The 16,848-nt window shown below is 42.0% G+C and overlaps 1 protein-coding gene across 2 annotated transcripts; it reads left to right on the forward strand.

Moving 5' to 3' along the window:
* The first annotated feature begins 728 nt into the window (after positions 1-728).
* Positions 729-16,599, forward strand: HACD2 (3-hydroxyacyl-CoA dehydratase 2). 2 transcript variants are annotated; one of them, XM_048954174.1, is made up of 7 exons: positions 729-1,113; positions 5,069-5,186; positions 5,512-5,530; positions 8,257-8,345; positions 13,772-13,893; positions 14,409-14,587; positions 16,506-16,599. In XM_048954174.1, the coding sequence occupies exons 1-7, from the start codon at positions 890-892 to the stop codon at positions 16,586-16,588; spliced, it is 834 nt and encodes a 277-aa protein (XP_048810131.1). In that variant the 5' UTR covers positions 729-889; the 3' UTR covers positions 16,589-16,599. The 2 variants fall into 2 exon arrangements, with proteins under 2 accessions (XP_048810131.1, XP_048810130.1); XM_048954173.1 differs by having other exon boundaries at positions 942-1,113; positions 14,850-16,599.
* Positions 16,600-16,848: the final 249 nt, after the last annotated feature.

Here is a 16,848-nt window from a genome sequence, read left to right on the forward strand (position 1 = left end):
AAATGGTGTGATACATAACTGTGTGATACAGTACCTGATTCAGCTTTAAGCAATTCATCCCAACTTGTATTTAACCTTTTGCTGTTGTTGTTGTCAGTTTGAAGAACGGGAGAAAGGCTTTTCTATCTTAACAGAAGGCATCTTTATGTATTTACAACCCTAATTTTGCCAGCTATTCCAATTGGTCTCATAAAAGGTGTTACCTCTTCCTATAATCCCTGTCCAGCTTGTAAAATATTTGCAGAGAAGCCACACTTTGGGTGTGGTAGGGTTGAAACAACCCCCAGAAGCAGAGGTTATGCAACATGCTGCACAGGTTGGATCGCTTCATTCTTTTTGTTTGCCTTTTGTACAAAATTCAGTCTTGTTAAGTGACATTGGAGATTTGGAACGGGCAGGTTTTCACTGGTTGAGTTTCTGGATTTGCAGAAACCTAATTGACCTAATTAGAGTCCTGTCGGTAACGAGCAGCCAGCGCGCACAGCGGGTGGGTGAGGAGACACCTGCAAGTTCCGTGCAAGGCAGGCGGATTGCTGCAGCGCCTCTGTCTGCTCGGGCAGTGACCGGCACGGGCTGTCACAGCTCTCTCTGCAGTGCCGGGCTGTGACAACACCGAATTTTGCAGTTGTATCTGTGAATAATAGGTGAGCCGCTTGTGTAGCACTTCTGGGAATATTTCTTGGGAAGGCTGAGAACACGGCGCTAACAAATCGCTGTCCGAAAACTCTCACAAACCATTCTGGAAACAGAACCCACTGATTTCTCAGGAATTCGCCGCCGTGCTTCATCCAGCGGGGCGCGATTTGTAACCTGCGCTTCGAGGCGCAAAGGCAGCGGCAGCCCTCAGCCCCCAGCCCGCTCCTCGGACCCCGCTCGGACCTCCTCCAAGATGGCGGCGGCAGCTCCGCGCACGGCGCCGGGAAGACCCCGCCCCTCGCTCCCGCCGTGCGCCGAGAGCGGGCGGAGGCCGCGGGAGCGCCGCAACATGGCGGCGGCGGGCGGCAGTAGCCGGGCGGACAACGGCTACGGCGGGCAGCAGCCGAGGCGGAGGAAGGGCCCGGGAGCCCTGGCCACGGCCTACCTCGTCATTTACAACGTGGTGATGACGGCGGGGTAAGGAGCCGGGCGGGAGGCCGCCCTGGTGCGGAGAGAAGTCCCGCCGCCTCGCGCTCCGGGGAGGCTTTAACTCCGCGCCGCTCTGCGGAGCGCCGTCCCGTAGCGCGTGCCGAGCGGCCGCAGCCCCGGCGGGTTCGCGTGGGTGCGGGCTGCTCCGCGGGCTGCTCCGCTCCGGAACGGGCGCGTACGGTGCCCGGCCCAGCTCCCGGCCGGAGCCGCGCACGCCGCCGTGTCCTCCTCGGCCCGCACCGTGGGCCCGGCCGTTCTCGGCGGAGGTGCGCCCTAACGCGGGCAATGCGTCTGTAGCGCAAAGAAAGGCGAAGCTCCGGTGCCCGGGATTCCCCCGGCCCTCCGTGGGGCGATGCTGCTGGCGCCGTGCGGCGCCGCGCGCGGCAGAGGGAGCGGAGCGGGGCGGGGTGCGTTCGGCACTGCGGTGGCAGCAACGGCCGGCAAACGGGACTTCGCTACGTTTTTAAGTGGCTGTAGAGTATCGGCGCAAGTTGGATGACAATGAAATCAACTTTTGAAAGATGGAGGCGGTTCGGGTGGGAGGAGAGAAGAGCCTTAAAAGGGGCGAGCCGGCACCCCTGGCTGAGGGCTGCGGGCCGGGAGCCGGGCCCCGCTGCTCCGGGGGCTGCGTGCAGAAACGACGTTGGTGAGATGTGCCGGGATGGGGCTGGTGCATCCCGCAGCTCACCGCTGCCAGCTCGTGCTGCTCCAGTTTCTGAAGCCATCGCACTCCTTCGGAGCAAAGCTGACCGCGGGGCAGAGCGCTGTGCTCACCCAGCAGGTGTGTGGTTGTGCAACGGCACTGCTGGCTCCATGTGATGTGTGCAGGGTTCTTAGAGGGAGAGAGAGAATTGTCTACTAGTCTGATGCGATTTAATCTCTTTTTTTCTTCCCCATCACTCAGAAATATTAAATTACTTGAACAATAAGGCACAGCATTAACAATTGAACCTCTCTGGCCACTTCTCTGAACTGAACACACTTACCTGTCTGTTGCTGTACAGATACTTGACTTACCAGTATCAAAAAATCTCACAAATCTGAGATGAAACCTTGCAGTAGGAATGGAAAGGTTTTTTCAGCATCGTGACCTTTTACTGTGGCAGGAGAGCTCCTGATTGTAGCAAGCTAACACTTCCTCAGGAGGGAAAAAAATGAGAACAAATCCAGGTGTTGGAAACCAGAATGAAGTGCCATAAATCCATATTGGCTCCCTGTTGTCACATAATAAGGTTGTTTTCCAGGAGTCGGTTGCAGAAGCTCCGTTCTCCCTGTGAGATCCCTGCACAGGTGATGGCAGTAGTTGCTGGCTGTCCCTGTGTCAGTTGGAACACTCAGGCTGAGCTCCCTGCACTGCATTGTGTTGGAGAACCATGAAATGAAAGCACTGACATCTCTGAGAGGCGCAGAGGATGAAGCGGTGCTGTAAAACACACAGCAGCTTTGCCTTCAGTCAGTGCTGTTGTCCTGTTGCCACATGAAGCAGAGCTCCTGTGCCCAGCCTGGCACCTGATCTCATTCTGGAAGCATAGCTGCAGAATAGAGATTATTTCCTAAAAGCCATGGCTGACTGAAATCTCTGAGTGCTGGGAGTGGGCTCCCACTGTTGGTTAGTGTGCATATGTTGGATAAGTTGCTTAAAACATGACGGTGTCACTTATTTGTAGTTGAGTGCCATAGCTGACTGTACTTGTGGGCAGAAGTAACTGACAGTGATACAAACAATGAATTTCAGAAGGATTTCACTCAGCAAAATCAGTCTTAATACAGCAGCTTTAGAATTTGCCGGTTGATGTTGTCAGTGCTGAGCAAGGAGCGCTCTGGGTTGGGAGCTTTGCTGTGAGCAGTTGCTGGGAGTCACAGTGCACTCTCCCCTTTGCAGGCTCTGTCTGTAGCTTTGCCATGTTCTCTTTTTGCATTAACAAAGCAGTACTTTGGTGAAGTTGGCACACTTTTAAGCTAAGCTAAGGAATTAAACTAAGGTCCTAAACACTATGTCTGCTTGTCAGGTCTGAGCATCTGAAAGCATTAATTGTGTATGCCATATTCATTTTCCTTAATTTGGGGCAATCGGAGAGTATAAGAAGTCTAGCTTAAAGTTCACGTGTGGCAGTTACTGAATGACATGCAGCTGCTGTATCGGGTAGATGCAGGTCAGAGAAAGTCTGGATAAATGAGCTCCTGGCTTTGCTTCCATGAGGCACTGGAGCAGCTTCTTGCCCTTCTAAACTTCTATCCAAGCTTCTTTCTTGGTTGGTGTTACTGTGTTCACCCATTTCTCTTCTGTTTTTCCTTGTCACTGGAAGTGGAGAACTATGTAAGAAACACAGAAGCAGGCTAGAGGTGCTAAGAGCTTCAGTCCCAAACGGACCGTTTTGCAGATGCTGCTTTGGTGTGAGCTAACAGCAGTTCTGCTGGGGAGGATGGAGGAGGTGAGCAAAGCAAGTTCCTCAGGTGAGAGCAGATGTCTGCAGGCACAAACAGGAACCCGTATCTTGTGCAACCTGACAAGTTGCTCAATTTAGTGACACTGCTCAATAGGCAGGGAAGATCAGAGGAGCACAGCAGTGACAGCCTGCTGTGGGCTGTTGCTCTAGAGGAGCAGTCAGTGCTGCAAGGGAGTCCTTAATGCTGCAGTGCTTTGCGCTGCGTCCAAATACCACATTCATCTGATTCTTTATCAGTGGGAAATGATTGTTTTGGTTGCATGAGACAACTTTAGCTGAAACAGCTTCTTACTATGAGAAAAAAGAGCTTGTTCCTCACTCCCCCTCTCTTCCCCACTCTGACTTCTGTTCTTTGGTGCTCACCTTCTGAGAAGTCCAGGCAGAAATGGAATAGCTGGTTGTACTAACATGCATTCCTACAAACACAAGCTTGGATGTCAAGAGTTGCTTATTACTGAAAAATCTGCACTTTAAAGTGCATTTCATGTAACTCAGCATAATATTTGGGAGAACATTTGTGTACACTTTGTAATAGCTAAAGTAATGTGCTACTTACAAGCATCTAAAGTGCTGTAAATTACTGGGAAATGAGAAGAAATTCCTTTCCAAAATCACAGCTGCAATTTTCTTTTTCAAAGGGTAAAAGGCTGTTGTGCACTTTCTGTCTGCAAATACTTCCAGTGAGGCACTCCAGTGTGAGCAGAGACACTCAGGGGCTCAGCACTACCTTTGTAACAGCACTTCTGGCTTTGGAAGGAGGTGGAAATGAGGTGGGCTGGTATCCCGAGTAGGTGAGGGCAGCCTGAGGGAGATCCAGGCAGTGAAAAGCCAGGAAACTGCCAGTAAGGATTTTCAGCTTTACTTCCTATATTAGCTGAGGACTCAGTGAGCAGGGCTGGCAGATCATGTTCTTCATAATGAAGTTGAAGTTATATAGGCAGGCCCAGTTGTCTTGGAGTTACTTATTTAAGACTCTCATAAAGTACATCTTGGAAATGAATGGATGGTCTGTCATAAAGCCTAAGGGTCTACTTGGAACTGAAACATTAAGGTTGCTTTCTGATTCTTGCTTGCTTATGTCCTAGTTCTTTAAATCATAGTATAGTGAGAGAGATTTGACTCACAGTAAATGGTTTTCTGCTTAAGCTAAACAAAATGCGATGCCAATCTTGTTTAAAATTTCATGAGTACCTTCTGTAACTAAAATACAGCTCACTAAAAAGTAAACCTGGGTATTAAAGATACTGTCATCATGTTGATGCTGCAGGATGTTTTAAAAAACATAGTATTTAATTTAATAGATTTGCAGAGAATCCAGCTATTGAATGTTTTGTGTGTTGCACTGCGAAGTTGCAGAAGGTAGGCAAAAAGTTGGTGTATTTCAACACAGTTCTGTATCTGCTGCTCTGCCATGCATTGAGAGAAGCGTCAAGGGTTTCTTTGTATTCATGCTCTACTTAATGCCTCCTTATCTCAGTCGTTGTTCTCTCTTTCAGGTGGCTTGTGATTGCCGTTGGGCTAGTTCGAGCATACCTGGCTAAAGGTAGCTACCATAGCCTTTACTACTCCATAGAAAAGCCCCTGAAATTCTTCCAAACTGGAGCTTTGCTAGAGGTACGTCAGAACACTCATCGGTGTTTTGTTTAGCAGAAACAAAGCAGCCTGTGAACAGTTCTTTCTGGGTGCCTGCTTTTTCATTAGCACTTGTAAGGTAACTTGGAGGTAAATGTAACTCTACAAGTACATCGCACAACTGTTGAATGTGTTGCTTTTTGGTCTGCTATTTATCTGCTGTTTCTCTTGGGTAGCAGAGCTGAACAGTTGGCTTAATATTTGAAATTCCTCTATGGAATCTAAAGCTCTTATGGTAGAATTAGACAATGTTTCTGAATTGCTTCATTTGAAATGTTAGTAATTTCAGTTTCTCTTTTTGTTCTAGATTCTGCACTGTGCCTTTGGTAAGCTTGCAAACGTTCAGTTTTATTCCTTTTGTAGAAAACAGCAATTTTAGCAGTGGTTCAGCACTATATTATGCTCTGTGAATTTTCAGGTTAAAATCCTACACAACTTTTTAATGTTTGCTTGAAGTACGTTCTTTTTTTTTTTTTTTAACTGAATATTTGACAAGTTAAATCACAGAAAAGAAAATAACATATAACAGGTTTTCACTTGATATTACTTGACATTCTATTTTTTATCTACATCCTTCCACTGTTACAACTCTTAAAGCAGTTTACAAATGCTTTATAGGAGGTCATGACTCTCCATTCTCTCCATCCTATAATCTTCTGTACCAAACTGTCTTTTCTCAAACATTATTTCTAGCTGCAAATAACTTAAAACCCAATAAAAACAACATTCCAGGCACTTGAGCTTTGCCTATGCTGTAGCACATAGGCTTGTGCTGTATAACTGGGTGGAGGGAAATCACTCTTTATCACAGATTCAGTTATGCTTTAATGGAAGTGTCTGTGAGACTGAGAATTACCAAAGACTTGAGTTGACAATTCTTGCTAACCTAACGCTGTAAGCTTGGTAGCAGGAGTGTAGTTGTGTGTCAGTGGCCCGGGGTAGGCAGCGATATCGTGGGTCAGTCAGCCTGAAGAGCCTCATGTCTGAAGGAAAGGTTGCATCTTCTCTGGTTAGTTGTCATCAGTAGTGAGCATTTTCACCTTAGCATCTGGATTGTTTGATTGTAGGACAGAGAACATAGAAATCTCAGTAAGATCAAAGATGCAGCGCTTTAGAAGGGAGCAGTGCTTAGCTCTGGTTTCTCTGAACAACTGTCTGCTCAAAAAGACAGTCTTATGTTTAGGTACTTGGTATTGTGATTTTAAATATAAATGCCCGAGCTCCTGTGTGAATGTTTGCTCGCTTCTGTTTGAAGAGTAAGGTAGCATTAAAGTTTCCTAAAGATGCAGCTACAGAGCTGCTTTTTTGCTTATAAGCCTTCGACATACTAGAGGGTTCTTCAGGACCTGTAAGCTCATACTGACTTTTTGTGCAAAAGACTTTTCTGAGTAATTAAATGTGGTTGCTGAAAAACTTAAAATCATATTCATAAATTTGTCAGCAGAGGGCAGCGTAATTCTGTGTTTGATGTGGTATTTCTTGCCTTCCTCAATAGTTCAGTTGCTCTGAAATTGTTGCCTTGTAGAGGGCAGCCTGTAGACTCCTGTCAGGTTAACCAAGCAGAAAAGAGCTGTGTGCATTCTTTTTTAGTGCTGGGTATTCCAACACAGAACTTAACATTCAGGGTCTGAATATGCAGCCATTGTAATCATTCAGAAAAACAGAGGTATGAGCTATTAAGGCTAATAGGACTGTCACAAACAGGAATGTGTCATAGAGTTACCTGTGCTGCCAGCCAGTGTGGTCCTTCTAATTCCATTTTATTTTACTAAATCTCAATTGCTGCTTTTTGTTGTTGTTCTTAACCTGAATAGTCCATACTTGCTTTAAAAATATTATTTTTGATGGATTTGGAAATACTGTTTAGCAGGTGGCAAGAAGGATAAGTTAAACATCAGAACCCTAAGCCAAAAAACTTGCAAATAAAATGTTATTTTACAATTCCAAAGCTATAATGCTGAAACACTGGAGCACCAATGCCTTACTGTTTTCTTAAACGAACCTTGTTTGCAGATGATGACTCGTAAAGGTATAAAAATTCCCTTGGGTTATTTTTTCCGTGGTCTTTACAATACATCTCTACACAAGTGGATGGCAGGAGACGTAGTCCTGTGTTCCAGGTGCCTACAGAACTGCTTCCCAGTAATCCTCCGATAAGCTGGTTGACTTTGCTTTAGCCTGCTTTGTTAGGAGGGGTTATAAGAGCTCCACCTTTAAGCCATGATGCAGACAGCCTGTTCTCAACTGGGAACTTCCTGGGAAAGAGGGAGAACTTGTCAGAGCTGGAGGATTTTCTGTGGAAGGTGGGAGGCTTAGTGCAGTACGTGGCAGGGGTCAGAGCAAGGCTTACTGCTTGGTTCTGGGCTGGGGAGCCCTCTGTCTGCCAAGAGCTGCTCTGGCATGCACAGTGTTAGGTGACAGATGTTTTGAAAATGCCAAGTTGAAAATTGTCTGTTGGGTACCTTTTTAGAACAATTCATAAATAATTAGAGGCGAGTACAGTTTACATAAATTGTAGCTAGTGAGCCATTGCATTTGATCTCGTGTTTTTGGCTTAGACTGACATTGTCTTGGCCATAACAAAACAACCTTGTTTGTCTTATTGTGACATAAGCTTGGTTGGTTCCTAGTCAGCCTTTTTTATAGATGAGGGTTTTTTTTATTTGCTGCTCTGGGGGGGTATTACGCTCTGCAAAACATCTCTGTTGGTTTTACCTTCTGAATCATAGTAACAAAGATTATGTTGTTGCTTATTTTAATGAATCAGATTGTATTTGAGAGATTGTGTCTCAAAGGCTACCTCGTTCAGCTGTGTTGTGCAATGAGCAATGTGCAGACTTTTATTTTGGTATACAAAGTCTTGGTCTGGGGACAGTGTAGTGCTGGGCTGTGTGAATACACCATGGGCCAGGCTTCATACTCAAATTTAAAAAAGAAAAAATGATTTCCTTCCAAAAACTTTGAGTAAGTGGACTTTGCCTTAGCTGTGCTTTATTTCCCCGCCCTCATTCCAATGGTCAGGGATATTTACTAATTGCAAAATATCTTCCAGGCATTGTTCCCTCTTCTGTTGTTCTGACTGCTTTCCAAGTGATGTCAAGGGTTTTCCTGACCTGGGCAGTAACACATAGTGTAAAAGAGGTAAGTTATGCTACAAAATAGACTACAATAACTAATGACCCGTGCTGAAAAGCGTTTGTTGATTGCTGACTTGTTTTCCTGCAAATGTCTTCTGTTGTTTCACATTGTGTGGAATGGACTTTACGTGGATCAAAGGAATAAGATTGACATTTATTTTTTTCTTGAAAATCAGACCGAAGTTTGAATCTCTCCCAGCTTTTGTAGTCTTTACTGCAAGTTGAAGAGGTCTCAGTGTGCCATCTGGACCCCAGGACTTGGGACAGCATCCTGGTATTGATCTTGCTGGAGCAATAGCAAAGTGTCCTCACTGTCTCTTCTGTACATGATTTACTTGCTGTTCCACAGCATATGGAAGCTCCTACTCAAATGTTTGTTCATGGCAATTCTTACATGTTTTCCATGATCTCTTTTCCAGGATGATCTCCCCTCTGTCTCTTGTCAGTCTTTCTTGCATTCAAGTGTAGATTTGGGTTTCTGGTTGTTTCACATTGCTTACCATACTAAATATCACTGTACTTTTCACTAATGTCTGCAGAATCTTCTGGAAGCAATCACTTCAACATTATTCCCAGTGGATGGCTATTTTAATATGTGAACATGCTTTAACTGATACAGATCGTGCTGACTGACTTCACATCATATAAATACTTTGTGGTAGTTCACATGTGCTGCATCTATGCTGTTAGTGCAGCCAGCTGATCTTTTTGTCTCCCTAAGGAAAGAAATCAGTCTTGATTCACAGTCAGTATGGCTGACTGAAGGACAGACATCCAGTGTTGTCATGTGTGCCTATGAAAAATACTTTGTGGCTTGACATGGAGAATGTCCTAAGGAGTTTGCTTGCCAAGTAGGGAAGCTGCTTTCTCTTCCTTACTCCAGCATCTGTTATCAAAATGACCATTTGTATGCAGAGGAACGTAAGTCTCTATAGATCCTAATAATTAACTTCCCTTTGTGATGTTACAGAGGTTGTCCATGTGGAACCTTGGTTTTGTGCAACTTGAATGAGTGTTATTTTTCTCAAGAGGCTCAAAATCATGTAAATATTTATGTTCTGGCAGATTTCATTTTTGGTGCTCATAGAAGCGTTCCATTCTCTGCAGCTCGGTGGAGATAAACGCTAGATAAGTCTGCAAAGTGATCGTGGGTTGGGCTTTTTTAAACTTAAGCACACGTTTTTACTAGAAAAAAAGCAACAGTGAAGCGAGAGGGGATACACAAGAAAGTTTAGCCCAACATTCAGTTTTTAACAAGGATCATTCCAATAATATTGCATGTGTTTTTTTTCCCTCATGCTTGTGTGATTAGTTAGAATCTTGAGAGAGACTGTCTTGTGTGTTCCTCTTTTTAATGTCTCAGAAAGTAGGCATAAGAATGATAGAGCCCTGAGATGAGCTTTTCACCTCTGACTTTAGAAGTATTAAGTCAAGTGAAGAGGTGATGTTCTTTCCCCCATCAGTCTTCACCCTAAGCAGAGAGCCTGCAGTCTCTCCTGAGGAGGTGTATTTCAAATGTCACACGTGTTCTACTCTTTCTAAAGGGCTGCCTGCGCAAGTGAGCTCCATGATGAAGTCCAGGATTAAATTCTCACACAGCTTATGGAACTTGTAAGCTATGCAGTTGCATGATGAGGTTCTCGTAAAATAAAACTCAGTTTTCCTCCCTTGGCTTCTTGAGTGAGAGCTGTTCAATATCTTGCTTTTTCAGACTGTTTCATATCTAATGAGGTTAAAAGAAGAAAAATCCGTCTTGCATCCCTTCTTTCTGCCCAAATACACTTGGAGATACTTGATGTGATTTGAAGCATGCTTCTTGCTACTAACATGTTTGTGCTTTTTGTTGAATTTAGTACTGATGTGTTGTTAAATTCAGTATTTATTATAAATGTTAAAGCATGGCAAATGTTAAAGCACCGCACACTTCTTGGAGTAGTGATTAGATTTCCCTCTATCTCCCCAGCATAATTAGCTGTTAACATAGTGGAGCAGGGCCTGGTGTGTAATACAGCACCTGTACTCCAGAAAATAGCATTTTGTCATTATATTGGAAAGGAATTGGTTTGGGGAATATTACTGTTTCCTCTGCGAAAGAGAGAAGAGAATGAGGAATGAAGGGCTGAAAGAAGATAGGGAGAGGAAAACAAGTTGCCTTTCAGTTCAAAGTTGTCTTTTTGAGTTTATGTGAACAGTAAGATCATCTGGTGCCATCACAGAAGGCCTTTGTGGAGTTCAGTGTTGCACCTGGTTCTGACAGCTAATTAGAAAAGGTGCTAGCTGTGGCTTAAAGATAGTGTTACAAAGGTAGCACTGTATGTATTTGGAGGAACCTTTCTAGAATGCAATCAAAAAGCATGGTGTGAGGAAGACACGTACAGCTTATTGAGCAGATAATTAAGACTCCAGCATCTGCAAACTTGCCATTTTTCATCAATAGTAAAGGATACTTACACTTAAGATTGAAGAGCATTTTAATTTAAATAAGAAGCACACGCTGGGAAGTTCTGGACACCAAATTGGTGAGCGTAGCTGACATGCCTAATTTATCACTGCTTTACATGTGTGTAAAGTTTGAGTAATTCTGTACAACACAAATGTCTGTCAGGCCCTTTATACATCTTGTGAGGCTGCAGTGTTTTTTCACTGATATACCACAAAACCCAAGCTGTGGACTCTGGAGACAGGTGTGTTTCAGCATCTCTGTTGCACAGTGCTGCTGTTTTCATCATTCTATTTTATGATGTATTTAGCTGAAATTATCACTAAACTATTTGCCAGACTGTTACTCTTAATTCTCTAGCTTTCTCCATATTTCTAGGTTTATGACATCTTATACCTTTCAACTCTTGTGTGTAACTTTCGTGCATAAGAAGAACAGTAAAAGCATCTTAGGCTTTATTTCATTGATTCCCAATTCTGAATCTCAGTTTTGCACCTTCAAAGGCTATAAATTCTCTTTGTTTGTTACTTGCAGTCATGATGGCAAGCTAAAATATGTTCAAGGCCCCCTGGATGATAACTGGAAACACATGCCAAAAATTATACCCGTGGTAAAATTCCCCCTAATTAAGGGAGTTGGACAAATAAGTTGTATATAAAGTGTAAAACTTTTTCTAACGCCACCTTCAAAGACTGGAATGAAAAAGTAGAGGAAGAAAAATTGGGTTCTGAGGGCGGCCCTGGGATTTGCGGTTTAAAAAGGGTCTGCTGTTGATTGGCTGTATTATCCTCTTTACATAGAGGTTGGAAGAGGAATGATGCAAATGCAGCATTAGCAGTGCCTAAATGAATAAGGCTCTTGAGGGACTGTTTTGTAAATCAGTTCCCAGGAGTTTGATAATGTACGTCTCAAACATCTTTATCTAAAGTATTGAGAAATTGTCAGTCCTCAAAGAGAAGCTCTAATAGTGACAGTTTTTCAACAGATCCATTAGCGTGTAAGAAATATACTTTTTAATTGTGAGCTGTGAAATGTGGTTAAAATGTGTTGATAAAGTGCACAATTTGCTCTTCATTAGAAAAGTGTTTGAAAAGTTCATAGGTCACTTTTATACAAAGCAACTACCAGTTTCCAGTGTTCCTCCTTCTTTAAGTAAGGACACAAACTGTAAGACACGGTCTGTAATTCCCTGTTAAGTGACCCTTTTGTTTTTGATGGTGTGAGCTATTTCAGTGATTTCCAATACTAAGGTTGATGGAAAAGACTAGACTTGAGAAAGCAGTGTTAAAAGTCCTGCAATCATCTGGCAGCTAGAGTTTCAATTCTATCTCCTTCTACGTGCATCAGTCACTGTTGGCCTAACAGTTTCTTGTTTGCTTCTTTGTGTGCCTCTTCAAGCTACAAATTTTCATTTGTTGGTTTTACTGACTTCCATAGTTAGGGAAAGAAGTGGAGTTTCAAAGCACAAGTTGAAGTCTGTGATGCATAAGTTTAGCTTACTCACAGAGCTGCTTGTCCTAATCTGACCAGAAGATGCAGCTCTGGAGTGCTTGTGAGACATGTTGCTCCTTGGGAACAGCATCGTCTGTGAAGTGATGCTGACTTCCAGGTTGGGAACTATGTTGTCTGTGTAAAGCAGACCACAAAACAGAGTTAGGATCCTTTTCTGGTTACTCAGGTAGTGTGAAAAATAAATTTGGTTTCTTCTCTGAAAATCTTCAAAGAGGTTTTGAATATTGTTCTTTTATGGTCCTGTGTGGTAGACTAATACATAAGGAAATTATCGGTTTCAAGTGAAAAAGGATGAGGTATGTTTGATGCAAAATGCAATGAGAGTGACTTTAATTGTTCCACGCAGCAGAATATAGAATAACAGTAATTGTACTTCACAGGATTTCCAACATTTTTATACAATTCTTCTTGGATTCTGTGGTCTCTGTAACAAAGGGATTTTTTTAATGAGTAATGCTTGTGAACTTTTTTGTACACAAGTATATGATCAGTCCCTTCCTATTAAAAGGTTTCTGCTCGCCCATATATTTTCTTGTTCCTTTGTTTGTACATGTACTCTGCCCAAGATGAATAGGGTGTACCACCCACACCTACTGACTTCCTTTTCCCTTTTTTCAAGAGTTGGAGGAAAAAAATAAATGCAGCTCCTTGTAGTTGAGCTCTTTTTGTTCCCACGGTCTACAGAATTTGGGCTGAAGGTACTCAGACAGCTGAGAATTCACATCGTGCTTCTGTTGGGTGGGGAGGGTGCTGCATAAAAAAATTGTTCACTCTCTGGAGTTTATTGTGCAGGTATGTGACCCTATATAATTCCTCATATCTGCTATCCATCTGAAACTCATAATTATGCTCCCAAATCTAATGGTTCATTTTAAAATACGTGCTTTTGAAGGTTAATCTTCAAAACATGAGGGGAGTAGGAACTGTTTCCCTAACATGCATTTGCAGTTCAAGCTCTAAGGGGGGTAAAGCTGTGAAACAAAGTGGTGCCTTGAGCATAACGTTTAAAGAGACAATGTTGCATGCAGTAAGCTGGGAGAAGGAGCAGGGAGGGATGCAGCAGGTAGTTGTCAAGTTCGTCTGAAGTGGGGCAACCTGAGCTGCTGGCTCTCTGCTCTGAGCCTGTGTCCTGCTGATTGCTGCCTTGCTGCTGCTTGGAATTTAGAGCTAGTTTCTCACTTGAGCAATCACAGGACTGAAGCAGAACTTGGTACTGTATAGGAGTGGAAAAGTTACAAGCTGTTCTCAGTATCTGATCAGCAAAACTATTCTTAAGCCAGCTAGAAAAATATGGAGCATGACAAGGGATTTTTTTGCTGTCGTTACTAATGTTGCTTTTAAGCTTTTTCCTGGAGTCTGTTTTCTAAACTGATGCAATAAAGCAGCCCATGGAAATTACTTTCTTTGGGGTGTTTAAGTCTGGTGAATAATCAGCAACACTTGTGTTCTGTATTTAAGCTTTGGCTTCTTCCTTGCAGGTACAAACTGAAGACAGTGTCCTGTTGTTTGTAGTGGCCTGGACAATCACAGAGATAATCCGTTACTCTTTTTACACCTTTAGCTTGTTAAACCATCTCCCTTATCTCATTAAATGGGCCAGGTAGGTGGCAATTTAAAAAAAATAAAAATAAAAAATAGTCTTGAAGCTCTGTTTTGATGTGGGTGTTTCTCTTGTAACACAGTTGCAGCAGAGCAAGTTGCATTCTCAGGGTAATTGTTCTGTTAGTGAAAGTGACTTCCTAGCTTCCTTCCAACAGATTTCTGTATTAAGAATGTATTAAATGTTAGCTGGAAGTACTTTATCAGAACTCAGTACCATTTACAAAGCGATTATGGTAAGTAAACCAATATTTACCAGTAACCATTGAATCTGAGGGTTGCACCTGAAGCAGTGGAGCTCGTTAATTAATACTGACTGGCCCTATTTTAATAATATGTTCCCAACTAAATAATTCAAAAGTGGTTGCTGATGTCAGTGTTTTGTCTTGCATTGATGTCCATACACTGCCACGCTCAAATCAAATCGAAGTTAAGGATTTAGAAGTTGAATATCCGTAGTGGTACTTCAGTTCTTTGTCACAACTTTTAATCCTGTTCTTAAATGTTTTGTTCTAGGTACACTTTGTTTATAATATTGTATCCAATGGGAGTCTCTGGTGAATTACTCACAATATATGCTGCATTACCCTTCGTCAGGCAGTCTGGCTTGTATTCCATTAGTTTACCTAATAAGTACAACTTTTCTTTTGACTATTACACATTCCTGATCCTGGTTATGATCTCTTACATTCCAAGTAAGTACAAGTTTGTTAGTTCTTTAATATTAAAAGCAGTATCAGAAAAAGCTAGCAAGTGTGGGATTAGCATGTATACAAATAATTTTGCAAAATTCATTTTGGACATTATTTAAAGAAAGAAGTCGGAGTTAAAGATGCAGGAGTTGTTTCTAGCAATGCTTGTAATATAGCAGTATGTGTTTTTTCTCTTACATTTGATACATAAAATAACCGTAGTACTTAGCAAACACTGACGTCTTCATTTTGCTCCCATTTACAGACTTCCAGGAGAACAAGATTTAAAGCAGTTTCTTAAAATGTGGTTCAGGCATAAGAATTGCTTTTGCAGTGATGGCTGGGGAAGCATTTCTGTTGAATTAACATGAGTTGAAACTGTCTTTGGTAAATGTTTTTACAGGTGAAGGTTTGGCTTTGCTGCTTAGTGATTAAGAGCATTAGGTCTTCAACCAATTTAGATGTGCAAATAGAAGTTTAATGTGCAAAATAATGCAGTGGCACTGCTGCTAGCTATCTCTGTAGCTGTGTTTATATGAACCTTGTTGCTTATGCTGAGTGACAGATCATATTCTAAGATTTAAATTTCAGTAGTGTGGCAGTTTTTAAGCATTTGTTCTGTCTGTGAACTATTTTGGACATCAAAATTTGTAACTTTTTCCTGCTGGAAATTCTTTTTATGCATGTGTAGCTATTTGACTCCATCCTCCAAAAACACTGGTATTACTAACTCCAAGGAGCCAGAACAATAACTTTTGTTCCTCCCCTAATAAACACAAATATGAATTACTTCTTATGAGATTGCTTGATCACAACTGACAGACCACATGAGAGGGCAGCACACTGAACTCAAATAATTTTAGCCCTGTTTCTCCATTTAAATTGCAGTCTCAGGTATTTTGTAATTCGTTACCCTTTGCTGGCTGTGTAACCTGAATTCAGTCTTTTTTTAAATTCTTGTGAATTGGTTTCTTACTTAAGTCTGAGAACTGACTGCATGGACTTAAGAAGTCTTAGGCACCTTTCCACAGGCAGATACTCCAGAGATGTAAGAAAAGCCGCAATCATTGCAGTTGTTCATAAAAGCAAACTGTGCAGGAAGTTTGTCTTCTGAACCCACTGAAGGCCTTAAAAATTTTGGGAAAGTTAACATCATGAAGAAAGCAAGTTTTAAATCCATTGTTAAAAAATAAGATTAATGTTCTTGATAGTTGCATCTTACCATTTATCTGGCTTTAAATATCAAAATGCTAACCTTAAATAAAAAAAAATATGAGTTAAGTAGTCTTTGGTTGTCTCACTCATGGCAAACACTAGGCAAGTGTAACTGATGTCATCTATGTTGATATTGACCTTGTTTTATTTTCACATTGTTCACAAAGATGGAAGCTTTTGCCTTTTGGCGTCCCCTAGTTCATTCTTCTGCAAACATAGTGTGTAATGTAACAGAAATAGGAGGAAAAAAGCTTTGCAGGAGGGTAGAGATGCAAGAGGCAACAGTTTGTATAAAGTTTTTTTTAGATCCTGAAAAAGAGACACTGCAGTCATAAGATATGAAACAAATCTGTGAATTTCATTCTTTCAGATGACTTCCATTTCTCATGGTGCTTTATTTTTCCTCCCCACAAAGCAGTTTATTTTTGTTGTATGCATGCAATTCAAGAATTTTTGTCATTCTTCTTATATGTGCAAAGCTAATTATGAAATGTATTTTGCCTTTAATTAAAAATGGCATAGTTCTAAGAAAAATTAAATAGCACCTGAAGTCTAAGGGCAGTATTGCTTGTTTTTAGCCAGTAGATGATTTGACCAGAGTGGAAAAGCAGATTTTCTTCTAACAGAATCACTGACCTTGAGTATGTGAGCGTGTGTTACACCAACACAGAAGCCTGACTTCTTCCTTTGTCTGTTTTCTCTTCAGTCTTTCCCCAGCTGTATTTTCACATGCTACATCAGAGGCGAAAGGTGCTTTCCCACACTGAGGAACACAAGAAGTCGGAGTAATTTCAATTTTTTCAGAACTTTTCAAACATCAAAATGCTGCAGATTTTCAATACCCAGCATATTTATAATGAATATACCAAGATAAAACTGTCAGAGGTAAAAAATTAGCAAGAATAACCAATAAATCTGATTTCACTGAAATTCCACGATGTGAAACATTCAAATAATTTTCAGCTTGCAGTGCTTCAGAAAACTTCTAAACTTTATCTGGCTTGGCAGGTAGCCTTTTACTTTTCATTATTAAATGTTGTGCTAAATGG

This window comes from Lagopus muta, chromosome 8, assembly GCF_023343835.1.
Source record: "Lagopus muta isolate bLagMut1 chromosome 8, bLagMut1 primary, whole genome shotgun sequence".
NCBI classification, from domain to species: domain Eukaryota; kingdom Metazoa; phylum Chordata; class Aves; order Galliformes; family Phasianidae; genus Lagopus; species Lagopus muta.

Excerpts from the sequence above, each read along its gene's own strand:
- HACD2 (XM_048954174.1), top strand. The coding sequence starts at position 890 with ATGGCGGCGGCAGCTCCGCGCACGGCGCCGGGAAGACCCCGCCCCTCG. Across the intron at positions 1,114-5,068 it reads AACGTGGTGATGACGGCGGG|GTGGCTTGTGATTGCCGTTG; the intron begins GTAAGGAGCCGG and ends TCTCTCTTTCAG. Across the intron at positions 13,894-14,408 it reads TATCTCATTAAATGGGCCAG|GTACACTTTGTTTATAATAT; the intron begins GTAGGTGGCAAT and ends GTTTTGTTCTAG.